Source organism: Pleurodeles waltl, chromosome 5 (genome assembly GCF_031143425.1).
Source record: "Pleurodeles waltl isolate 20211129_DDA chromosome 5, aPleWal1.hap1.20221129, whole genome shotgun sequence".
Classification (NCBI taxonomy): domain Eukaryota; kingdom Metazoa; phylum Chordata; class Amphibia; order Caudata; family Salamandridae; genus Pleurodeles; species Pleurodeles waltl.
In genome coordinates, this window is record NC_090444.1 from 153,860,953 (window position 1) to 153,887,171 (window position 26,219).

Genomic DNA, 26,219 nt, shown 5'->3' on the forward strand with positions numbered 1-26,219 from the left:
TTTTATTAGAAACCACTTCGGCACCAGGGATTGGTGTGTGCGTATGTGTGTGCTTTGTTTGGAGCGGCAGCCCCTTGGGTAAGGGACGCTCCCCATAGGGGTGCATTACTGTTGGCCATATCTGCCCCCCTGGGGTGGCAGATCGGCCTATTTTGGGAGCCCCATCTGCCCCAATGGGGGGCAGAAAACCCACCAGGGAAGATTTTTTTCCCCAAAATAAGAGGGTGGGGGTATGGCCATACCCCCACCCCAAATAAATGGGACCAAAGTTGTTCTGCCCACTAGTGGGTAGATGGGGCAATTACCCTCAATCCACACCCGGGGGGCACATAGTCTGCTAGATGCCAGGAAATTAAAAAAAATAGTGGGGTGGTGGCTGCCAACCAGTATGGGACTGGTTATGCCCCCACCCCAACTGAAGGGGGTAACAGTCTTTCAGCTCCCCCCCCCACACACTAAAACATCTTATCCCACGGCAAGCAAGAGGACATTTGATTATTTTGGGTTTTGGTTTTACATTTGGGCCTTGAGAGCTTGGCTAACTCTCAAAATCGTCCCACTTGGAATGGTGGGCTGCACTTTTTGGACTTTGGGACGCTGCCATGTAGAAAAATCCACAAGACCTAGACACATCTGAAAACTAAACATCTGGGTGATTCCAGGTTGGTGTGCTTCACATGCACATCGTACCATTTTCTTACCCACAATGCCCTGCAAACCTCCAACTTTTCTAGGAATCACACATTTTCCCCACATTTTTGTGATGAAACCTTCCAGAATCTGCAGGAATCCACAAAATTCCTACCACCCAGCATTGTCTCATCTATGCCGATAAACATTCTGCTGCACTTGTCAGCCTAAAAATGTTTTTTTTCAAACTGCCCTTTTAGACCCGCTTTGGTTCCCCCTCAATTTTGACATGTTGTTGGCTCTTCCCTGTTCCAGGCACTTGGCCCACCTACACAAGTGAGGTATCATTTTTATCGCAAGACTGAGGGGAACGTTGGGTGGTAGGAAATTTGTCCCGGTGCGGTGATCCCACACAGAAATGTGGGAAAAATGTGATTTTTTTTTTAGCTAAATTTGAGGTTTGTTGAGAATTCTGGGTAAGAAAACTGTGACAGGGATGCTGTAATGACAACTAGGAGCCAGTATCTGTGGTGCACATAAGGTCTTTATTGAGTGGATTAAGGGTTGTAGATGATGTTATGAATTATTTTTGATTGTCTTCCTTTCGTTGGAAGTCCGCCTTGGTTCACAGGCTGATCACTCTTCTTTCTTAAAGATGGGCTCTCAGGAGGCACATGTGGGAGAAAACAGAACAAAACCCCGATGAGTAGTCTGGTAAGTTTTCTTCTTGTTACCATGATTCTTTCTAGTCTATTCTTGTCTTGTCCTATTTATTGTCTTCTCTATTATTTGGCTCCTTTTTCTCTCTCTGTTCTTCTATCTATTGCTCTCTTCCTTCTCTTTTGGTTCTTCTCCTTTACACTTATTTATTTTCTCTGTTTCCTTATTTCTGTCTCTCTTTTATGTTCCCTTTGGTTCTTTTTTCTCTATTCTCTTTAGTTCTCTGTTTCTTTTATCTGTCGCTTTCTGCTGCCTCTCTGGCATGAAAAAGGCAATTTAACTCTGTCTAAAGGGTTTATTTTCAGGCTGCCCAGAAAGCCCTACACAACTATCCCAGTAATGAATAAACCTTAAACAAAACGCTAAGATATAATGCGACAGCCAAATATCAATAAAATCAAATACTGGCTGAAAACCGAGCTCCCCACTGCCTTCTCTTGCGCTGGCCCCAAATCAACCCCTCACTCCTCCAGCTCGGCTTGGGAGGAAAAGAAAAAGATAGAAAAAAATACCAAAACCTAAACAAAACAAACAAAACAACTAGGATTGTCCTTAATCCCACGTACCTGCCAGGGCCACGCTCTTCCTTGAGCGTGACCGGGTCTCGAGTTGCTCTGCCTCCTTGCCCGCTGCCGTGCCTCTGGTGGTCCTGGTGTCGCTGCTCGTTAGAGTGCTTCTGCCGGTCTGGGTCCTGCCGCTGCAGCTCCTGGTGTCTCTGCGGGTCCAGGTCCTGCCGCTGCAGGTCCTGGTGTCTCTGCGGGTCCGATTCCTGCCACTGCAGCTCCGGGTCCCGCAGTCTCAGCTCCGAGTCCTGCCGTCGGTCGGATTGGTTCCGCTATATCCGTAGCCGCCGCCGGGTTCTGCCTCGCGTCCGCTGTTTCCTCTTTTTTTCTCCTCTCCCTGTTTGTGGCAAGAAGGGCTTTACAAAGCCCCTTGTCACTCGGAAGTGGAGTCGGATAGGTTCCCGCCGATTCCCATCCGGGTCAGGAACAACGTCCGAACTGGTGCCCCAGGGATATAGCGAGAGCGACCGGGATGAGGTCGGCCAGTCACAAAAACATTGGGGGATCCACACAAGTAACACCTCCCTGGACTCCCTCGGGTGTCTAGTTTTCAGAAATATCTGGGTTTGGTAAGTTTCCCTAGATGGCTGCTGAGCCCAGGATCAAAAACGAGGTGCACCCACCCACCCAAAAAAAAACAGGTAGTTTTGTATTTGATAATTTTGATGGGTCCAGAAAGTGTTTTGGGGGATTTCCTTTCGCGGGCACTAGGCCTACCCACACAAGTGAGATACCATTTTTATCAGGAGATTTGGGGGAACGCTGGGCGGAAGGAAATTTGTGGCTCCTCTCTGGCTCCAGAACTTTCTGTCACTGAAATGTGAGGAAAAGGTGTTTTTTTGGCTAACTTTTTAGGCTTGCAAAGGATTCTGGGTAACAGAACCTGGTGATAGCCTCACAAGTCACCCCATCATGGATTCCCCTAGGTATCTAGTTTTAAAAAATGCACAGGTTTGGTAGGTTTCCCTAGGTGCCAACTGAGCTAGAGGCCAAAACCCACAGCTTGGCACTTTGAAAAAAACAGCACGGTTTTCTTTGGGAGAATGTGATGTGTCCACATTGTGTTTTGGGGCATTTCCTGTCGCGGGCACTAGGCCTATCCACACAAGTGAGGTACCATTGTTATCGGGAGACTTGGGGGAATGCTGGGTGGAAGGGAATTTGTGGCTCCTCTCAGATTCCAGAACTTTCTGTCACTGAAATGTGAGCAAAAAGTGTTTTTTTGGCCAAATTTTGAGGTTTGGAAAGTATTCTGGGTAACAAAACCTGGTAAGAGCCCCATAAGTCATCCCATCCTGGATTCCCCTAGGTGTCTAGATTTCACAAATGCACAGGTTTGGTAGGTTTTCCTAGGTGCTGAGCTAGAGGCCAAAATCTACAGCTAAGCACTTTGCAAAAAGCACGTCAGATTTCAATGTAAAAATGTAATGTGCCATGTTGTGTTTCCTGTCTCGAGCATTAGGCCTACCCATTCAAGTGAGGTGCCATTTTTATTGGGAGACTTCGGGGAACACAGAATAGCAAAACAAGTGTTATTGCCCCTTGTCTTTCTCTACATTCCTTTCAAATGTAAGACAGTGTGTAAAAAAGACATCTATTTGAGAAATGCCCTGTAATTCACATGCTAGTATGGGCACCCCTGAATTCAGAGATGTGCAAATTACCACTGCTTCTCAACACCTTATTTTGTCCCCATTTTGGAAATACAAGAAAAAGTTACAGAGTACAACGTTGAGAAAAATTGCTGGTTTTTTTTTACCTCAATTTCATTTTTTTTTTATTTCAGCTGTTATTTTCTGTAGGAAAACCTTGTAGGATCTACACAACTTACCCCTAGCTGAATTCAGAATTGTGTCTACTTTTCAGAAATGTTTAGCTTTCTGAGATCCAGCATTGGTTTCACACCCATTTGAGTCTCTAACTGGAAGGAGGCTGAAAGCACAATATTTTTTAAAAATGGGGTATGTCCCTGTAAAATGCCAAAATTGTGTTGAAAAATTGAATTTTCAGATTCAAGTCTGCCTGTCCCTAAAAGCTGGGAAACTGATGATTTTAGCACTGCAAACCCTTTGTTGATGCCATTTTCAGGGGGGAAAAGCACAAGCCTTGTTCTGCAGCCCTTTTTTACCATTTATTTAATGACTTTTTCGCTGTATTTTGGCAAATTTATTGTTCTCCTTCATGGGAACCCACAAAATCTGGGTACCTCTGGAATTCCTAGGATGCTTGAAAAATAGGACGCAAATTTGGCTGAGTAGCTTATGTGGACAAAAAGTTATAAGGGCCTAAGCGTAAACTGCCCCAAATAGCCAAAAAGGCCTGGCACTTGAGGGAGAAAGGCCTGACCGCGAAGGGGTTAATGTTCGACCGAGACCACTTGCACAGCAGCACTAACCGTTTTACTTGCATTACTCATATTCCACCCAGCAGTGTAGCTCGACAGCTCCCCATTAAAACACAAAAAAATCTAAACACCAAAACTGCTTTTTATCCAAAGCTTGCGGACGCGCTGCGGTTAAAATAGGATTCATAAAACACAAACAAAATAAACTCTGGGCGGAAGAGACGTAGTAGCACTTGTAGTGTGTAGACTTCCGCTCCCAGTCGCCATGGCTACGCGACTTCCAGTCTTCCCTTCCAGACGGCTACTTCCGCCGACGTCACGAGCAGCGAGAGGGCGGCTGGGTTTCGAGGGGCCTGGGAGGAGGTGGCGCCGCGTCATCAGAGGACCCCGCCCCAGTGCACTGGACAGCGCGAGCCAGGGAGAGACGGAAGCGGCGCGGGCACGAAAACGGGAAAACAAACCCGTCCGCCTAAGTCCGAAACCCCAGCGCGACCGGGCGAGTTAGCCCTCCCAGCTCCGAAGATCAGCCTCGGCACCGGAGCCGCAGCCCGCATCAATGCGGTACGGACCCAGGATGATGCCGGTGAGTGCTGGCCTCCGCCGCGGCCTTATGTTTGTTGTGGTCTGGGGTGCAGTCGGAGGTTACCGGTTTCCCGGCTCTTGCGAGGATTGGGCCGGTATTCCCGCTGCTGGGGTGTCGGGGCCTGTGATCGCTTTGGGTAGTTTCTTGCATCGCTTTGGGACAGTTTTGCAACCTGTTGATGATCTGTGTGCGCATCAAGTGGATCCTTTTTTTTGCGCCGGGGCTGGCCGAGGGCTCCAGCGATCGGGGCTGCTGCGTGCGTTGTGTGTGTGCGGGGTGGTTGGAGGGGGATATTCGTTCCCACGTTGACACGAGACGCGCAGTTTTTGGATTGTGCGAAAGGGAGTTGAGCTCTTATGCTGGCTGGGCTGTTCAGAGGGGCAATTTCCTGGGTACTGGCGGGTTTGGATTTCCTTGGTGGCACTTTCTCTCCTTAGGTGCCACAGAATCCATGTGAGATTTGTGAGTTTTACATCGTGTGGGTTATTTTTTTACGATCACTTAAAAAGCTGATTCGCGTTGAATGTTAGCAAGAGCGACCTGTTGAATTTTGGCGTCACTTTTACTTGTCAGTGTCGTGGGTGCTGTGCATTTGTGTGAAAAATAGCAGACGCGTTTGCAATATATCATTTCTTGGTTGCAATCTATCATTTCTTGGTTTTGTCTTTTTCTACAAAACGGGTCAAAATCGGAGGGGAGGGTAGGGAAGAAAAAGCAACGCGTTTTTACAAGCTGCCAGAAATACTTCAGCTTGGTGTTCCTCTTGGTCTTTGAAACGTAAATGTTCTTCGCGCGATCCTGCGTTGTGTACTACATTTCCCCACCGTTTGCACCATTCCGCTTGGCTATATAAATGGATTTGTTACTCGGTAGTACAATTAATGTATAATTGGATTTGTATTTTTGTTTCTTAGAATACAATGGATACACCTCTGTCTCCGCCTTGTCGTGATCCAGCCCATTATGATTTGTTTCTCTTTTGGCACGCGTGATTCACTGAAACTGATGATGTAATCTTATTTGCTTTTCAAAGGCCATATCAGAGCTTCGGTCACGTCTTGCTTAATATCCGGATTTGAGCTTGTCTCGGTGTCTGATGTTTAAAGAACACATGTAATCAACTACCCACTCACTTTGTGTGCCGAACAGACTTTATTCTTGGCAGGGACCTTCTCATTTCGGGTTTTCATTGTTTCTTTTTTTGCTTTACAATGTTTTCTTTGTTAAACGTTTTATAGAACTCCACGGTGTAGTTTTTGTTTAAGGTGTTACTTTCAAGTCAGTGTAATACACAGATGTCCACGTGAAAACGTCTGCAAAAGTAAACATAGACTGCTAAAGTGTATTCTGTGAGTTTAAATCCACTATCGGCTCCTGCCCACTTATGCTGGGACTAGAGTTAATTGGTACACTAACCCAGTATTACAATATATGGGATGAGAGTTTGGCTGAATTTAGGAATGTGATTATTTAATCAAGCCAATATTTATGTTGGCTTATGTATACATATATATATAAACCGGATAGTTTGGCAGTCACCTTCAGTTGTCAGCTTGCCACATCCGCTCCTTCAAATCACCTTTTGTTGTCCACTTGCTGCACCAGCCCCTCCTACCCACCCTCTGTTGTGTTGGCTGCTTGTTTTCGTAGCCCTTATGTCAGCTTGCTGCCCACCCCATTCTCTGTAGTCAGCTTGCTGACCCATCCCCTCTTGCCCGCTGTACAGCATGGTTACAAATCTTTCCCAAAGCCGGTAGCTCTGATAGGCGAGGTTTATTGTCTTTGTCAAAGTGTGTTTAGGTCGAGCAGAAGTCTGATTGAATAAGATCTGTTGTAGGGTTATCAAGAATTTAGTTTGACTACTCCTTACCATTTTCTGGATTTGTCATTTCAATCCCATGCTTCTTGTTTGATGGTTTGCCATGTCCATCTTGTGTTTGTACCTACCATGGAGCGTATCCTCTTGACCTTACTGACTCGTGCCCTTCCACAGGTTGCCTTTAAGGAACTACCTTTTTGTTCATAACTAAGCATTCCATGAGAGGGGATGCCTTTTCTAGCTCTCTTCCTTCTGTGCAAAGCTCATGCGCTCTGCTCTCTTGTGATCTTGTTCTCTTGCTCTTCATCCCTGTTCCCCATGTTGCTGTCATCCTTGTGTGCTGCTTCTTTTCAAGTGCTTTCATCCCTTACACTCTGTACTTCTCCCCCGTGTTGATCTCTCCCTCTTGAGCCTCTTCCTGCTCCCCCACCTCCTTCTATCAAAGGAGAAGGGACTCCAAATATCCCTCAAAAACGCATCCCATTTCTGATAATCACACTGTGAATACATGCATTTTTAAAAACTTCTGTAAACATTGTCAATTTATTTTAAAATTTGTAAAAAACAAAACTGGGTCGGTGCAACATTAAAACATTTGGAGACCACTGCAGAGGAGGGACTTATGGCACCGAAGGAGCCTAGAGTAAGTTTTTGCAGTAATAAAAACATAAGGAGGATGTGGTCCAGAATTTTGACTAACTGAAAAAGAAAAAGGGTGTTATTCTGCAGGGGGTTTTGTGTCTCGTTTAACAGAACAATTAAAAAGAGGAAAACAGATGGAGCCAATTTAAATTGCTCGGTTTTCGATATAAAGAGATCAGCATGTATTTTTCTTCTCCCCTCCCACGTGCCACATTTCCCATGTTGGTCCCATGAGATTCAAAAGTGCGTCACTGTCACGCTGGGATCATGTTTCAAGTGGTAGCTATTGCTACTGGAGATGCAGCGCAATAGACTCCAAGACACTATTTTTGTTTGTCGCGCTCCCTGTTGGTGGGAGTCCTGCTTTACTATCAGTGGAGCCACAAGTTCTCCTCCCTGTTGGCCTTTTTCTTCCAGGTCACAACAGTGCCCTCCTGAGTAAACATAGATGAAGGACAATACTTATGTACTTTACCGAACACCGAGAATAGAGAACAACACAAACACAAAGGAGTTTCTTGCTATCGTGGGACGAAGAGAGTAAATGGAAGAGCTTTAGTTATATGCAGGGCCATTGGAATAATGTGGCAGAGATGACCAAATTATGAGGCAGGGTTGACCAATTTATGTGGCAATAAGAGTCCAGTTATGCATTTACAGCACCAATAGTTCTAGCTCTCGCAAATGTGAGACCTATTGCATTGCAAATACTTGTTTTATTTTTGTTCCACCTCTGAGGGAATGTCTTCTTTTCTATGTTATACTCGGATGCCTTGTGTCCTTCCACTGCTTGCATTCAGAGAGCTACTTTTTTCTGTCTCTGTTAGAACGCCACGAGAGTACGTATTTCTGTGGCCTCTCTTTGTGCTGCTTCTCTTCCCCCAGACCCCTCTTCTGCTCACCCCAGCTACTCCCTTGTTTACAGTGCAGTTTTTTAAAACTATTTAAAATCCTTTCCCCGTAGTAATCTTTTGCTTCTCTCTGCATCTGGTGCTGCCTCTTAGCGATGTTAACTTCTCCCACCAAGGTATTTACCATTTCCGGATGATCGTCGGCCAATGAAATGGCGATTGCGGTATGTCGTATGTGTATGTGTGGCGCGCCATGACCCAAGGCCCCTGTAATCTAATGACGACAAACCAGAAACAAAATCTCTAATTTGGGTTCGCATCCCAAAAATGTAGAAATAAAACAACCAATGACTCTCCAGCAAGCTCCCCCCCCCCCCACAGGTCTGAACATCGTAGCGTGGATGCTCTTCACGTCTGCTTTTGAGGTCGATTAACCTGTCTTTGCTGATGTTATCCTTTGTTGCCTGCATTCCCGTATTTAATGGGACAGCTGAACAGGGTTTGCTTGAGTGCTGGGGATCCTGTGCTGGTCGAGGAATGTGGGCCTCCAAATCTCACGTACTTAGATTTACTCCAGACGCCCCTGAACGTATGTCGGAGTGCCAGTTTAGCGTTCTTCTCATAAATTGTGTTATAAAAAAAAACCAAGTTGGTGCCATTTCCAGGTCCTTGTGTCCGAGCTGTGGAATTCATGAGAGGAGGTGAACCAGTAACACCCTCCCTGCCCTCGGGCTCATTGTTTAAGTTTCGCGGGTGGGGTCTCGGCTCCTGCCCCTCCCGCCACCCCAGGCCGCGGGCTGTAGGAGTACTGTTCGCAGGCTCGTGCTACGTGGGCGACGTTCCTCAGTAGAACAAGCTGTCGAGCGTACTCTGTACTGTAAGAGGTACTGCACAGCCTGGTGTGTAATGCACTGACGGAAGCACGGCACAGGAAGCGCACTCCTTGCCCAAGTCTCCGCACAAGAATAACTGTACTTGCAGTTCAGCAAAATAGCGACATATACACTACATCAAGGAGCTTAAATGATGTACAGTTCGACCAAGCGCATGTTTCCTCTAGCTTATTCTTTGAACTTAAAGGGCGTTTATACTTTTCGCCCTCATGCAAATCGCGACAGTTCCCATTTAATGTATCGTCTAACAAGTTGCGAGTTTGCTGCTGATGGTCTGTGGTGTGGAATGCTTATTTGCTGTCACTATGTATGGAGTGTGGTAAATCTACAGTTTATTAATGTGAGTTGAAATGTCATCCTTGAGGTCTCCTTTTGGATGTTGTCAAGCATGGAATAGTTGGTTTCCCTTTAGTTGGAATTCTAGGGAAAGGACTTTTTTTTCTGTAACACATTTTGTACTCCAGAACCTAGGCTGGGATGGCTTTGGCAAGCTCTTGGCTATGTTAGACTACTTTCAGTACCAACCCTAAGATTTGTTGACCTTTCATCATGGAAACTAATGTGGCAGAAACCTATTTTGGCCCGATGCACCTGTTCCCATGTATAACATACACAGTACGTGGTGGGTTAAGGGCTGCCATAGCACTCTTGTTGGCTTAAAAAAAAAAAAAAACACCAACCCTCTTTGGCAATTAAAGGTCTTTCTGTAAATGACTGCCATAAAAAAAAAAAAAAACTACAGGCTCGAGGCCGCAGTACTGCCTTGAGACAGCTCCCTAGTGGTACAGGCGCTTGATCACTTACGCTTGGCATTGTTTGGAGCAGTTGCTATCCCCAGATTTGTATGTTGAACTTGGGAGCGAAGTTGTTGTTCAGCATACTACTTCTCTTGTATGCTCATTAATTAAGTAAATGCACTATAGTACGTGGCACTAAGTAGCAAATTATGGTCTTTAAGTACAGCACATATCGGATCTCCCTGTTGCAGACCTTCTTTCTCGGACCTGCACTTGCTGCTGAGCTGCTCCCCTCTGACTCTCGGGTTCGCTCCTTATGGTTTGTGATCAGGGCACCCCTGGTGAGACATACTGATTTCCTCTGTATCTCTGAGACTCCTGTCCTCTGCTGGTCCTTCCTATCATGGAGCCTTCCGGCCGCCACCTTTGTGTTTGGCTGTTGGCATTTGAGCAGTTTCCAAAGATGATACATTCCAAGATGAAGCTCGTCCTCCAGTGCAAGCTTCCTCTAAGTATGACACAGTTATGCCATCACTCGCCTTTGGTCGTGTGATCTTATCCAGCACTTGTTTATACGCCTTTTCCCGTTTGCTCACTACTTTGTTTCTCTTGTGTGGCCTTGCAGAGGTTCCCAGCACACTTGGTTATTGGACAGTCTCCAAATGGTAGTTGCATCATTGTACTGGAACTACGAACCGGAACATTGACCCCGAGTTGCTAGGCAGCAGCGGGCTTATAATTAGACTTATAATTAAATGCCAGCGTATACATTGTTTTCATAATTATTTCACAGGATCTGCACTTTAGTATTTAGACTACTGGGATCTGGGGAAGCACGCATTTGGTGTCTGCGTGGTAATTTGAGCATCTTCACAGACGTTACTGATAGCTCAAGGCAACTGCTTTAGCAGAAGGACCATTATATGGACTACTATGTGGGTTTTATAGTTCTGCACACTTTTTTGGCTCCTGCGATGGAGTGAATGTTGGTGTTTGTATATGGCAGTTGTTCACTTATGGAATGGGACAGATACCGTCAGCTGAAGCTTGGAATTAACTTACCGTTTTGGTTCTGGCAGTTTTGGCCAAAACTAGAACTGCTCTAGGTCCCTTCTTGTGCATCTTTAGGCTCGTCTTATAGTTTAGACATTTGCCTCCCGTTAGTGATGCTTGCAAGCACTCTCTCTGTCACTCTTATTTCTGACAGCAGAGCACCCTTAATCATAACTCTTGGGCAGTAGTAGGAGTCGTGGTTCGACACACAGTTTGACTACCACCAAGACTGGCCTCTTCAGCTCCTTTTGACAATTCTGAGTTCTTTTGTACTGGACTGCCTCCCACAATTTACATCATGGCCATGATCTAAACGTGAGACACCTGATCTTTAAAAATGATGAAGAACCTCCACCTAAACAGATAAAAGAAAGTTTTGAATCTTTACCAGGATCAATTTCACTATCATTATGTAAGGGTCTCGGTTCAAAACCTACACTAACTTTATGTACTGGCACCAGCCGTTTTCATTAGGACTCAATGTTACCCATTCAAAGCTGAATATCCATAAAGATATTTATATGTGGCATCGGACCATACCGTTTTCCAAATTGTTTTAAAAATATTGTCTGACACCGTGAATGGTCTTTTAAGGGGTTAACATCACTCTGTGCCATATCAGTTGATAGTCAAAGCATGTTTGATGCCGGCTTCTCATCTGGTAGTTAGATGGTGGTTCTGTGACATCATCACATGGTCCTGATGACTGAAATATTAAGGGAGGTTTGGTGATGAGCCTCAATACTGATAATAGTACAAAGTGTTCTTGCGTTTTCGTGTAACACAGTTGAGGGATTATTACAGGACTTGAACCCTCCATTAGGAAGATGAGTTGATGAACCCAAAGCCAACAATTGTCAGGAGAGAGAGCTGTTTCTTGGGCAGATAATGCACTGTGATGTTTTCGTATCAAGAGATGTGACTTCAACTCTTTCCTAAACTGGAGCAGTCCTGTTGGATATGGGTAGGTTGTTCTAGATCCTAGAAAAGGCCTGCTGTCTTGTATATGTGTGTGTGTATATGTATATATGTATGTGTGTATATATATAATATAAAATCATATTTGTTCTCCTCCTCCAGTCTGGCTGTGGGTGTGCCAAGAACCACCTGAGACGGTGAGTTTGTCTGATAGATAAGTGGGGGGTGCTGGTTGTGATGGCTTTGTTAATGATGCAGCCAGGTTTGAAGGTGGTGCATACAGGGACGTGGAGTCAATGCAGCCCCATTACGGTAGGGGTGACTCAAATTGTAGCGTTTATATAGCACTTACTACCCCATAACATGCAGTGGTGGACTAAGATAAAGTCCTTCGTTTACCAGTGGCATGTGGCAAATCTGTTCAGTTATTCCATGTCTCTTTAGTTGTTGATGAATTACAGGACTTCCTCAAGGCTGATTCAATATCAAAACATAATATTAAACAACCAGTTCCATGTCTAGTCATTCAAAAGTTATCACCAGAAAACATTAATATTGAGACCACCAATAATAAAAAAAAAATTAAAACATTATCAAGAAGCAGCATGTGCTCCAAAGTCACCATTTCCAAACCATGTAATAAACTTTATTATTTTCATTCAGATAAACACAAGAATTAAAAAGTGCTTTAACACCCTAATGTTCACTGTGGTTTTCTGATGAGTTTCCCCCTCCCTCCTTTAGTGGTTGCGTCTTTTTGGCTGAGGTGTACTCATGAACATGATTAAGGTTTAATTGATGATAGAATTTCTATTTCATGGGATATTGCTGCCTCACAAAAAAATTAACCCTTCACCTCTGATGTTTTATTATACATGTGATCACAAGATGTTTCTTTCTTAACTTTGTTCTTATGTTCCAAGTGGTCATTACGGTGCTGGAGCACTTTTTAGGGTCAAGCGTAAAGCGTTTCGATCCTGCTGTAATCTCTCTTTGGGCTTCTAACCACCCCCATGTTCCGTCAGTCACTTTCATTGGTTCGTGGGCTTGCCTTTTAAAGTCCGCTTTCTTTCATTAGTGAAATGCATGCATACGTCATGCCTTTTCCCGTGTTTAGCCCTTCTTGAGTGCGCCGACCAACAACTGAAAACATACGAGGCTCCGTGTTTTCCGTATAGTTTCTGAACTACTTTTTCTCTTTATTTCGCAGCGGGATCGTGCTGGGTTTTAAACAGCGCAATCATTTTTTTTTTTTTCAATTAATGTGGCAAGAAAAGTCCGATTAGGAGTTTTGTAGTATTGTATGTGTCACCTTGGGTTATATTTTATTGTAAAGCTTATTTTATATTCAGGACATCTGTTCATTTATTTCAAATGTTGTAGTTGGTATGGTCTGGCTACCCCTGCACCACATTTTGTATTATTCGGAATGCTCCAGGGTTCTATGCTGTTGGAGCTAGAGGAGCTGTGTGCAGGTGTGGCTGGAGTTTCTGTTACCTTCATCTCTTCTTATAGAAGAAGTATTTCCTACAACTTTCCAGAGTGCAACCTTTTACTTTGCTTTGAAGGAATTGCTACAAGTTTACAACACTAAACGCTCTAACTCAACGAAATGCGAGACCCCTTGCATTGTAAATGCTTGTTAAGTCTTGTGTTTATCTGAATGAGCGAAATACATTTTATTACATGGTTTGGAAATGGTGACTTTGGGGCACATGGTGCTTCTTGATAATGTTTTTAACACATTTTTATTATTGGTGGTTGCACCATATTAAAGAGTTTTGGTAATAACTTTTGAAAAGTAGGCATACGGAACAAGTTGTTTAATATTATGTTTTTGTGTTGATATTTAACCAGCCTTGAGGAAGTCCTGTAATAGGATGAAACAGGTGTCAGCTGAAGTCTTCCATCATTTGCTGAAGTATTTGCAGGCTGAATTCTTCCTTTATTTGCAAAGGATGAACAGCTGGAAATCTTCAATTATAGAATAATATAACTGTAGCTTGTAATCTGTACAAGCTGTTAGCTTGTTTTCATGTGTCTGAAATTATATAAACTTGTGAGGCTATAGAAGTCATGAATGTGAACATTTGTAATGAGTATTTTGTGTGAATGAAATCAGTAAAGAAAAGGAACAAAATGATGCACACCCTGATGTCTGTGCGTTGATATGTGATTTTTTTTTTTTTACTTATTTCTCTGAAATCTGCGTACTTAATTGTATTATGTATGTGGTCATACTAAGTACTAGTTCAAAATTCTGGTACATAGCAATTGAGTCTTGGTGTGCTCCACTATTATTTTGCTTTGATATTAACTGGTTTGGGTTTCTGATTCCAGTTTACACACCATGGCAATAGATCTGTTATAGTGTTTGATGGTGCTTAATGTGTATAAATGATCTGAGTAAATTGGAGGGATATGCAGCTAAATGAAGTAATTGTTGCCTTGAGTCTTTTGAACTTTCTTTAACTCAGCTGTTTTAAGATAGCTGGGTTAGAGATGTTTAAAGTGCGCATGTGAGGCTGGCCGTCACAAAAGGCCGGCCAAAGGGACATGCACACTTTAAACAAGTGCACAGCTCCCTGCTGCTGTCACTCAGCAGCTATTGCCCCGTCCAGTCCTGACACTCAGTTCAGGACGTGGTATTGAAAAAAAAATGGTAATAAAGTTTATTATCATTTTATTTTTCAGCTCTGGGGCATTTTTGTAGCAGGGCTAAGCTTATCTGCTCTTGTGGAGGGGCCTCCCCTGAATTTTATATAGCACTTAAGGAACTCAGGATAAGTATTTTGTTTTTAAATAGTTATTTCCATTATTCTTTGTCCTATTTCTTCAGGCCATTAGTGAGGCGAGCTACAGCATAGCATGTAGGATGTCCTTCAGGCGTAGCAGTATGGAGTCTGAGAGACCCTGGAGCAGGGCAGTACCACTGTCCAAATGTGAGTGGGAGGGCTAGATCAGCAGTTCTGGAGTTGCTTTCTAGAAGAAACGGTTTCATTTTCTTTAAAAGAGAGAGCTGTTAGAAAGCCGAGTCTAGGCAGTGCGCATGTGCTGTCTGCAAGACATGATGTATTCAGTCTATAGTTATGATGTGTTAAGTCTATGGGCTTTAACCACGCCCACTATTGCCATTTGGTCATTGTTGGACTTGTCTTAAATGCTCCCTTTTTATCAGTGCTTTTTTTTCTAAATGTTCCTCATTTGTGTGCTTAGTTCCCTCCTGGACGATTTCACTAAGTGAACATTTCTGTTGGCCATCACACTATGTTCACGCTTCCTCCTGTAGCATGTGATGGCCCCTCCACCTGTTTGGGCAATGCAGCCTTAGTGTTTCTTTTGGTTGTCCATAGCAATGTGTTTACACCACACCACTGAGAGTACAGTGTTTCGAAAGGCACCGGTTTCAGGTTTCGTTTGTGATGGCACTTTGTTCTTGGATCTTGTTCTCTCTCTCTCTCCCACTACCTCTCTTTCTACCTCTACCCCTCTCCCTATCTCTACCTTCACCTTCTCTCTATCTCCAACACCCTTGCTCTACCACTACCCTCTTGCTCTACCTCTACCCCTCTTGCTCTACCTCTACCCCTCTTGCTCTACCTCTCTTTCTCTCTCGCTACCTATTTCTACCTCTGTCTACATCGGCCTCTCTTCCTCTATACACCTCTGCCTCTACCTCTCCCCCTCTCTCTCTACCCTGCCCCTCTCTCTCTACCCTGCCCCTCTCTATACCCTACCCCTCTCTCTCTACCTCTCCGCCTCCACCTCTCTATGCCTCCACCTCTACCTCTCTCTGCCTCCACCTCTACCTCTCTCTCTCTACCCCTTCTCTCTACCCCTCTCTCTCTGCTATTACCTCTCTATTCACCTCTTCTTCTCTCTGTATACACCTCTAACTCTATCTACACCTCTGCCTCTCTCCACTCGCTTCTACTTCGCTTCCTCTTTCTTTACACCGTTACACCCTTGCTCAATCTCTCTCTACACCTCTACCTCTCTCCCTCTCTATCTTTACACCTCTGCACCCTCGTTCTACCTCTCTCTACCTCTGCCCCTCGCTCTACATCAATCCCCCCTCGTAGATTTGTTGGTGTAGAGTGTAGTAAGAGAGTAGAGTGTTGTAAAGTTAGGTGGTTCAGTGGCAGAGAATGTCGTAGACTGCAGTGTTGTTGAGTGGCATATAGTGGAGTGGATTGAGGTAGGGGGTAGATTGGATTGGAGTAGTGTGCGGTGGACTGGATTGGGGTAGAGTGGGGTGGATTGGAGTGAGTGGACTGGATGTGGTGGATTACATTTGAGTGGGATGCATTGAAATAGGGTGAGGTGGGGTGGATTGGATTGGATTGGGGAGGGTGGATTGGATCTGAGTGATAAGACTTGGGTGGATTGGACTGGAGGTAGCTGGTTTGGAGTGGGGCGGATTGGTTTGGATGGGGTATTGGATTGAGTGGGGGTGAACTACTGGGGGTGGGTTGGGCACAGATTGGAGTGGGGCTGATTGTTTTGAATTGGTTTTGGATTGGAATGGGGCAGATTTGTTTTGGAATAGAGTGGCTTTGTTTGGAGTAGGGTTGGTTGGAGTTGGGTGGAGTGGATTGGATTGGAGTTGGACGTATTGGATTTGAGTTGGTCGGACTGGATTGATGCGAGCTGGATTGGGATGTAATGCATGATTATGTGTTAAAACATAGTTTTGGAACTTACACTTAAAGAAATAATGTCGGTTTGCAATATTTAGAGCAAGTTAATCCTCCCACAAGCAAAAACAAAACATGAGTGCTGAGTGAGAAAAGAAGACTTGGCAAAATAAAAGAAAGCTAGCTACAGAAAATAAAACTTTGCAATTGAATTTGTCCTGCTCGACACGTTTTTGCCTGTCACACAACTTCTGTTTACAGGGAGCTAGAAGTTAAAAAGAACAAAATAGTACCTCAATCACCACGGCCCTAAAGAGACAATGTGCCTTCTCCATCTCTGCACCAGGGATCTGGAATGACATCTCTGTGCCCACGAATATGGCACCAGCCATGCTCAAATTTAGGAACGAGCTAAAGCTGCAGCTCCTTATAGAACATTACATTTTAATGTACTAATATCCCTCTTTCATTCTTGGAAACCAGCTACCCTCCAGTCCATTGGCTGTATGAGCCTTTAACCCTGCAAAGTGCTTGGCTGTCTTTCAGCTTGGCTTGTTCTGTATAAATATCACATTCATATGTAGTACCTACGTGAGTCAACTACACAGGTGTAAAGTTAACATGCATTGCTATTATTATTTCCTGAGCACAAGTAAAAGGTTAGTATACTGTCATTTAGGCGGCGCATAAACATCTAATTTATGTTGCATTTTAGACTGTGTGTAGCGGTTTCCACCCCCTAACCGAAGGCCAGAGTACTTGCTTCTTCGTGTGTTTTGCTTGGTTGGAAGAGCTGGTGAAGGCTTTGGCCCCTGAGCAGTGTTTTTGTCTTGTGTGAGGTTTGGAGGGGTGCTATGATCATTGCGTGGCAGGCATGTAGCAGTTTGTTATTGTTAAGGTGATAAGAGTAAAAGTGTGAGTGGCAGAATTGTGTATTAGACTCTCATTCGTCATGTAGCCCCAAATCATCAAAGGAATGGGGTAAAATTCTTATGGTGTAAAGACGCGTTCTTCGGTGACCTGGTTAACCCCAGTTTGGAGTGAGACTGAGCTGGTCGTAGCCATTGTTCTCATAGGAATCTGCTTAATTGTAGCATTTCCAGGCGACTGGTACCATACCTGGTCATACTCGGTGCTTAATTTGTGCTTGTTGTTTCCGGTGCGGAGCACTGGTACTTATTTTTTAGGGCCGGCGCTTATTCTTCTGCCTCAAGCCTTTTGCTGCGAGCAAAAGACATACACTGAAAAGACGGAGGAAGAGAAAAACGAAAAAGCGTCATCAAAGGGGAAAAGGAGAACAGCTGCAAGACTGAGCTGAAGGGGCAGGGAGTGGCTGTAAATGGATTGAAAACGCCCGAAATGGCTTCAGGACCACGCTGCCTCAGTATTCCGCGCTCGCACATTTAAATGCAGCAGACTCGTGTTTAAGAAGAAGGCTTTGGGCACCGGCACGTTTTTATTTACAAATTAAGCACTGGCCATACTGTGAGGTGAGCCCTTACGTTTGGAAATAGTGGCTAGAGTTTAGGCACAGTGGTTGCTTTTTTTTCTATGTTTACATCAGTTGTTTCTTTGGCTTCCCACACTCCTCTTGAGAGCCAGCACACCCTCTTTGTGTTCACACGACAGGAACACATTGTGCTTGCAATAATGCGCGGCATTGTATTCTAAACTGGAATGCCCTAAACCTCTGCAGGTAAACGGATAAGCTGCGCATTATGGCCTAAGTTTAGCCGCCGGTGGGCGGCCTGTTTTCATACGGTCACAGTGGTTCGAGCCCAAACAATGCGCTGTTCTTTGAAGCTCTGGGAGCTTGAAAGGAGGGCCCTGTTAGGTCACTTACGAACGTACTTCCAGTGGGTGGGTAAGTGAAACCGTGCCGGCCTCAGAAGTGCCCGCCGCATTCCTGCGGGTACACTCCGAGCCAAGCCAGTGTGTGAGAGAATGAGTACCACAGGTGCTGTGCAGGAAGAAGTGCCTTTGTTACCTGCCTCGGTTCTAAGAATGGAGCTCACGGTACGCAGTGCGCTGTCTTCCTAAACAAAGATAACTTTTTAAGTAGCATTTTACCACCATCGGCCTGCCGTGCTCACATGGAAAATCAGATGATATTCGACATCCCGACCTCAGGAGGATGGAAGGCTAGGTTGGCCTCCCCAGACGTCCTGGCCTTCCAATTAAAGCAGATGGCAGGGCTGAGCCGTCTTGCTGGCTAGAAAGTGCAGACCTTTTCACATTTCCAGGAACAGCGTGTTGTCCACGTTTCCACAAAAGCTACCTATGCAGAAAGGCCAGGGAAGGGTTTACGCAGATTTACCAAGAATTGCCTGCACACCAAGGAAAGATCGTTTTTACCCCGGTGCCCTTTTCCAGGTCCAGCCCCCCCCCCCCCCCCCATTCCCTCTTCTGCCTTAAGGGCTCGGTAAGATAAATGACGGTGGCTTGTTTCACTGAAATCCCCAACTTGTGTTTGTGCGCTTTATATATTCATGTCCATTTTACACTGCGGCAGTGGAGTTTCCATATTTTTGGCTTTGCTAATAACCCACTTTAGTTCAATTTGATAAACCTGGGCGAAACATTTGGAGAAAAAAAAGTTAATCCACCTCCCCTCCTCAATTTGTGTGTGCGCTTTATATATTCATGTCCATTTTACACAGTGGCGTTGGAGTTTCCATAGTTTTGGTTGCTAATAACAAACTTTAGTGCAATTTGGTAAACCTGGACAAAACATTTTTAAAGAAAAAAAGTTACTCCACCTCCGCTCCTCAATGCAAGCCTTTTGCCAATCAGTCAGAAGTGGCAAAGAAAAATGGGTCTGCTTCCAAAACGATGATTTCTCATGTTAATTCATTTCAAAAAATGATTTTTGATACAGAAAAGACGGCTGAATGTAAATACTCCAAATTTGTCTTAAGTTAGTACTTCACTCTGAAAGCATGGCTTTTGTGATTTGGTGCAAACCTATTCAGCTGTTTTAGAGGAATTCCCATTTAAATAGGTGCTCAGATTGGACTTGAAGGGGTTAAAGCGTGAGTATATCGGAACACTTGGTGGCTGGACTTTGGCAGGAGTTCTGCTACCGCGACCTGATTGGTTGGCTCTAGCCTGAAGAAAAATGTTGTGGCTGCCATTCTAGGACTCGAGGACTCTGTCCCCATGGGGAAAACGTGGGCCAGACACAGACCGTGTGGCCGACCTCCTCTTCCCCCTGCCCACCCCACCCCCTTTGCAGCTGGGAGTGGAGAGGGGGGTGGTTGGCTACCCACATGGGATGGTAAAGAGGGTATTGGCTGCAGTGCCTGGCCAGGCTCTGCGGCGACCCCTTTTGATTGGGGGGGGGTCATGCTTGTGGTGCAAGTTAGAGATAGTTGCCCAGTAACTCGAAGTGAATGTGAATTTGGGTGTTTGTGTTTTTTAAATGTTAGTTTTTATATTAAACACTTGAGTACACTTTTAGTTTAACCTTAGCTTTTCTGTGAATTTGCAGTTTTTTTTTTTTTAAACGTAAGCTAAGATCGTATTACCATACCTAATATAACGTCACTTTAACATACACGCACATATTTCTGCAAGTGCTGTCAATCTGCAGGAGAGAAGGGTTTTACACATTTTCAGAGAGCCTCTTCATTTTTTAGGTTCAAGTGCGTACGCGATCTGGCCCCTGTTGTAATTTCTCTGTAGCTTTTAACCACGCCCATGTCACTCCCATCACTTTCGTTGGTCCATGGGCTTGCCTTTTAAAATTTGCTTAATTTCATTTATGAAAGGCATGCATGCATAAGTCATGCCTTTTCCGGTGGTTAGTTTGAGCGCACCGGTAAACTACTGAAAAACATACTAGGCTCCATGTTTTCCGCATGGCTTCTGGACTACCTTTTCTTTTTATTTCCTACGCAGTGCGATCCCGCTGGGCAGTAGTCTAGCGCTTTGCATGACATCGACCCAGTTACATGGATAATTGCATAACTGCCGATACCCTCGACTGCGAGCGAAGTTCTATTTCCTTTTGTGTGCTCCTTCACGCTCATTCTCATGGCTTGCCTATGTAAAAGTGTTACTTTTAATTTTCAATGTATGTGGCAAGAAAAGCACGGTTAGGACTTTACAACGCTAATAGCTCTAAGTCGAACAAATGCGAGACCCATTGTGTTGCACATGCTTGTTTTTAATTTGTGAATTGTCCAAGATCGGGTCTAATTATTCTATAAGGGTGTTTAGCTCCCAGTAAGTCCTGTGTATAGCATTTATGACGAGATGTTTTCTAGACCTTCCACAGCTTTCTCAGCCAGGAAAGGGGTTGTTTCCCTGTATGGACTGAGGGGGTGCACGCCTGAAGACTTAGGAAGTAGTGAGAGACAGATGATTCTAGGAGAGGCAGTAATGAAAGAGCATCACTGTATCAGTTGGTGGAGCGATGTCACAGAAGAATTAGGAACAAGTTAAAAAATACATAAATAACTTTTTGATCTACAGAAAGGCAAGTATCATAGAAAGGGCCTGTCACCTCATCTATGCCACACCCTGTTTGGCCTCCCTAAATCCCACTGGCCTGCTGTGATCCAGAATCCAGTGTAATATCGTTGGGACTTTTTGGGATGATCAGCTATGCCCAGGGAGAGGACATAGGTGTTGTTGAATGTCGGAGCCTCAGAAGTACAGCCAAACAAGTGAACAAATGGGTAAAATGTTTATATAATGCTTTTTAGGAGCCGTCTCACACTAAAGTCACCTATCAGGAGGAGTGCGGCAGCTTAAGAAAGGGGTAATCCTGTTTGGATTTACAAGCTTCAGTGGTGAGACTATTCCTACTCCCCGCTGGCAAGTTGTTGTTCAAGAGATAACAACCCAAAGACCAAAGCTTAAAGTGCTTTAAGAAACCTGTTTAGGTTGTCCTGTGATCTAATGGGTCTGTGTAGAACCTACTGCCACACTTTATTCCTTAGCTACCCTTGGCCATTCTGCCGAGTCACTTAAATATCATCAATATGACTTTGAATTTTATGCTGGCCCATAGGGCAACCAGTGAGTAGACATCCATTCCATTCTTAGCAATATGGTCTGATCTCCTTGAGTGTCAGTCAAATGTCCATATTCTGCACCACTTCTGCAGTTTGTCTTTACTATTAGTTGGGCCTTGTTCGGAAGCATGTTCAAAGAGTGTTAAACTGCGTTTAGGTAACAGGACCTTACTGATGTCACTTGTGCTGCACAAACTGTCATTTTATTGTTGATCAGCTTTAGCTGTCTGGTAGCGTTCCAATAACCATCCTCTAAACTGTGACTGACATGCTATCTGTGAGCGTGTGTCCTAAGCTACGGCTTTTTTAGGTCGCAGACATTGCAGCTGTCTGGTTTGCTAACAACATCTTGGGAACTTTCGGAAAATTGAACAAAGGAATGCATTCTGCCCAAGTGCTTGCTATTGGATTTGTAGTTTGTAACTCACATTTGCTGCTTTCCATTTCCAGGGTTTATTTGTTTAGGGTGTCCAGCTTGAGTTCATACCTTTCCTTGCTCAAACTTTATTTACAGTATCCTTCCAAGTGCTCCCTTTCTGTAAATGGACCTGTAAATGTTGTTATCTCGTCACATTTGCAGGGTGTTAATAAGCCAAGGTAAAATGTCAGGCGCTATCTTATAATGGTGCTTGTTTACTTTTCTTTCTTTGTCTTCAAAGTGTGAGGGTTTATGTGTAAATCATGCTGGATTGTGGTGGTGGAAAATAGTTTTTTTTTAAGGACACAACAACATTTTAATGATCAGTGTAAGTATTTCAGAATGTATTAGAATTAAGAACACAAATGAAGCACATTTTTTGTTATTTCTGAAGTGTGTTGGAAACAAATACTTTAATATGATCAAAACAAATCATTACATCAGGTGATGTCATTTTCAGACATTTTCATCTGTGCACTGTTTAGTTTTATTAGTAAAACTGCATGTCTGTGCAAATGTAATTGCCATTTCAATTCAAAATTGGTTTTCAATAATGGCCGTGCGCTACCACACCATGAATACTGCACTCTACTCTACTGTGCACCATTCCATACCACTGCACTCTGCTCTGCAGCACTCTACTTTACACCACTCCACTGCACTCTGCACCACTCTACTCTGCTTCATGTTACTCCTCTCTACTCTACCCTTTTCCAGTCTTCTTTATCCAATTGCACTCTTTGCCATTCTAAACCACTGTACTCTTAAACACTCAGCTCTACACCACTCCAGTCTAAGCCACACCAGTCTACTCTGCACAACTCCACTCTATGCCACTGTACGCTACTCCACTCTGCAACACTGCACTCTGTCAATACACTCTATGCCAATGCATTTTAATATGTAACACTCAACTCTATGCCCCTGCACTCTACACCAACCCACTGTATGCCACTCTAATCTACTCCGCACCACTGCACTCAATGCTACTGCACTCTGCACTACTTTACTCTGTGCCATTACACACTATGCCACTCTACGTGACTGCAGTCTACCCTGCACCACTCCACGCCACCACACTATACACCACTCTACTCTTAAGGACCGCAACCTTCCCCAGTGCACTCTACACAATTGCATTGTGTCACTGCATTCTCTGCCACCGAACTCTCTGCCCCTCCACTCTAAGCCGAATTTTCCAGCACTATACTTTACTCTGCACCACTCCATACTACTCTGCTCTGCTGTGCACCACTGCACTCTATGCCACTTGACTACCACTCCACAGCACTGCACTCTTTGCCACTCAACACTAGGCCACTGCCCTCCGCATCACTCCACTCTCGCATCACTCCACTCTCGCATCACTCCACTCTCGCATCACTCCACTCTCGCATCACTCCACTCTCGCATCACTCCACTCTCGCATCACTCCACTCTCGCATCACTCCACTCTCGCATCACTCCACTCTATGCCACTCCGCTCTATTCTGCGCCAGCCACTCCATTCTTTGTCATTCTACTCTGTCTGCACCTTTCTATACTACTGTGCTCCGCTGTGCATCACTCTAATCTATGCCACTGCATTCTCTGACACTGCAGTGTACACCACTGTACTCCGTGCCATTGCACTCTATGCCACTCCCCTCTATGCCACTAACTTTTAGGCTTGCTGAATAGCGGTGACACTGGTGAACAACATGGCTAAAACACACTGGCAAAGCCAATAGCTCATGTAGAGGTGAGACCTCTTGGCTTTGCCAATACTTCTTTTGTATGTGATTTGGAGACTCTGGAAGTTGCCACTCCAACTGTAGTCTTCCAATGCAGTTATGCACCAGGCATTTTTGACTGCTTTTGTCTTTGGGTTCTTCAGGAACGTCTAGGTCCTTCTTGCTGGTGCTGGGCTGTGCTCCTGTGGTGCACGGGGCTTTGTTTTACACCTGTGCAGTCTCCTGACATAATGCAAATGCTTTCTTAGGCTTGATCTAGAAAAACCTGCTCGACGGCCTGCAGGTATGCTGATGGAGACGTAGGGATATCAGTTTCCTTTTTTTTTTTTTTTTTTTTTTTTCCTTCTACATTCCAGCAAAATTGTTATAGATCTTTGGACCTGGGATACTTTGTGGAGTGTTTTATTCATTTCGGATATCTGGCCCTATTTGGGGATATTGTGAGTTCTTTCTAGGCCTTAGCAGTTCAGTATTAGACGTGCAGTGCGATTAAACATCTCAGTAGGGCACGTTTCTAACCCGTACCCATCATTTCTTGATGTTCTCATCAAAACATACTTCTAAAAAACAGGAAACCGCCTTAAATCAAGGTAGTTTCTTATCGAAAAAAAAAAACAACCAAAAGTGAGGCACAAAAGCAGTAACATTCTGTGCCCTTAATAGGGGTCAACTCGGGGTCACTACAGCTGCTGGCAATTTTTGCTGCCAGAATTGGAGAAGAGGAAAACATGACAGAGTCCTTGGTTGGAGGATGGGTTTCGACCCAGGTATTAATTTCAAAATTTCAGTTTCCTCCGTGCCAATCAGTAACTTCACCAGGAATGTCACTCTTTGACCCTACATCATTGGCCCTTTGGCATATGGCGCGTAGGTGGAAACAGTGCACATTGTTAGTGTTTGCCTTTGGGCTATAGCCTTCCACCTCTGTTATGTCCACTGAAGTGCAGGCAGTTCCCACAGCTAATGGTATCGACTACTTTCGATTACCTGTTTAACTGTTCTGTATAAAACTGTCAGGGGCTCAAATTAGAAAGTGCAGCTTCCTAAGTGACTCTGCTGGTTCTTTCACAACCATGAGTATGAAACCACTTCGGTGACGGAAACTCTTGTGGCCATCTGAGGTGTCCTTGCAGAGAGAATGGTATCTTCAGCTTCTGTACTCCTTACCTGCTCTGCCTACCTGTGCTGGTCAGTGTAGATCTACAAGTCATGCTGATGCCTTGCTGATTAATAATAGGGTCCAATTGTCCCATACTTATTGAATGGGTCATTGGCCAAATCGTTCAGCCCAGTGGTAGTTCACAATACGGAGGTGAGATCATCTCATTTTCTTTTTTTTTTCTTCAGATGAATTCTACATTTTGTATTCAAACAGAATTTAGTATGCGTAGAGAGCCTTGCTCCTTTCAACCATTGGCTGATTTTGACCAGCACCATTCAACCATTGGCTTGAGACTTTGTCAGTCATGTTTTGTCTCAGCCCAGTGGAGTATTTATCTCTCACCTAATGCTGTTGGCTGTTTAGGTGTATCCTTTCGCCTGAGCAACTTCTTTAAAACTATACCCCTCTCTGCTAGTACTTCTGGCTCTGTCCAGTGTGTCTTGCTGTGATCTGCTAATGCTGTATACTTTAACACATTAAACCCTGACCTATTTTTTTCCCAAGTGTACCTCTTGTACCTTTCTATGCTTGCACTCATTTTTTCCACCCATAAAATGCTCATGAATCATCTTATTTTTTGTCGAAACTGAGATAATTAGAGACTTAGTATTTCAGTCTGCCATCAGTGCTATTACAATTCTGTGGGTATGGCACGATAGATGAGAAAAGGTACAATTCGTTTCTCGAGAACCTTTATCTGCAGATGGTCCTTTAATAGACCCATGCTTTTTACAAATCAGGCTCCTGGGCCCTGTCTTCAGGTATCAAGAAAGCTAAGATGGATATTGCTTTGTGTCAGGGTTCAAGGTTCTAGTTAGTTTTGCTTAGTAATTTTGGCAGAAAAACAGGTACCGATTTTTTTTTAATAGAAATTATATTCACAAAGTCATTAAAAGTATCACCTCCCAAATATGCGTAATATTTCTGGGTACATCTCTTACCCATCTCTTAGAGCAGGATTCGGATCTACATAATTGTTTTCCAACAAGAACTCCACTCCAAACATCCCTCTCGCATACCCCATCTAAATCCTCTAGGAACTCCATCGCTTAATATTAAGCACTCCCCAACCCCCCCAAAAAAACATGTTTATTGTCAGTCAAAAACTCTCAGTAGACCTCAAACAACAAAAGCAGTCGTGGTCTGATGTGGGTAATCCTGCAATTGGCTCAGAGAAGAAAGATATGTCAGTCTACATATTTTATTAAAGCGCGGTTTTCAAGGGCTAGTGTCTGCCACAAATAGTGAATCCACTGCTTTCCTTTTGAGGCTTCTTTATTTTTCCTGCCTGTGGCAATTACCCATTTGGCTTTATCCAGCAAATGTGCAGAAAATGCCCCTACTGCCGTCTGTTGGCCCTTTTCCCTCACGTTCAGCAAAATAGTCTTCCTAAACCGGGGTACCCAGGGTCTTGGCCACATCTCCTTTCAAAAGGTTTGCATATGCTTGTAATCCAATCGTATATGTATCGGAATGCATTCTGCATCCTTGCTTC

General features: G+C 44.3%; 1 protein-coding gene across 2 annotated transcripts in view; it reads left to right on the top strand.

The window, feature by feature from the left end:
• The first annotated feature begins 4,560 nt into the window (after positions 1-4,560).
• The window catches only part of TP53BP2 (tumor protein p53 binding protein 2), a 317,637-nt gene continuing 295,978 nt past the window's right edge, over positions 4,561-26,219 (top strand). The window contains exon 1 of one of the 2 annotated variants that reach the window (XM_069233831.1): positions 4,561-4,840. In XM_069233831.1, coding sequence (XP_069089932.1) covers positions 4,814-4,840 — 27 coding nt within the window. In that variant the 5' untranslated portion in view covers positions 4,561-4,813. The remainder of the gene's footprint in view (positions 4,841-26,219) is intronic. The other variant, XM_069233830.1, reaches the window with a different exon arrangement.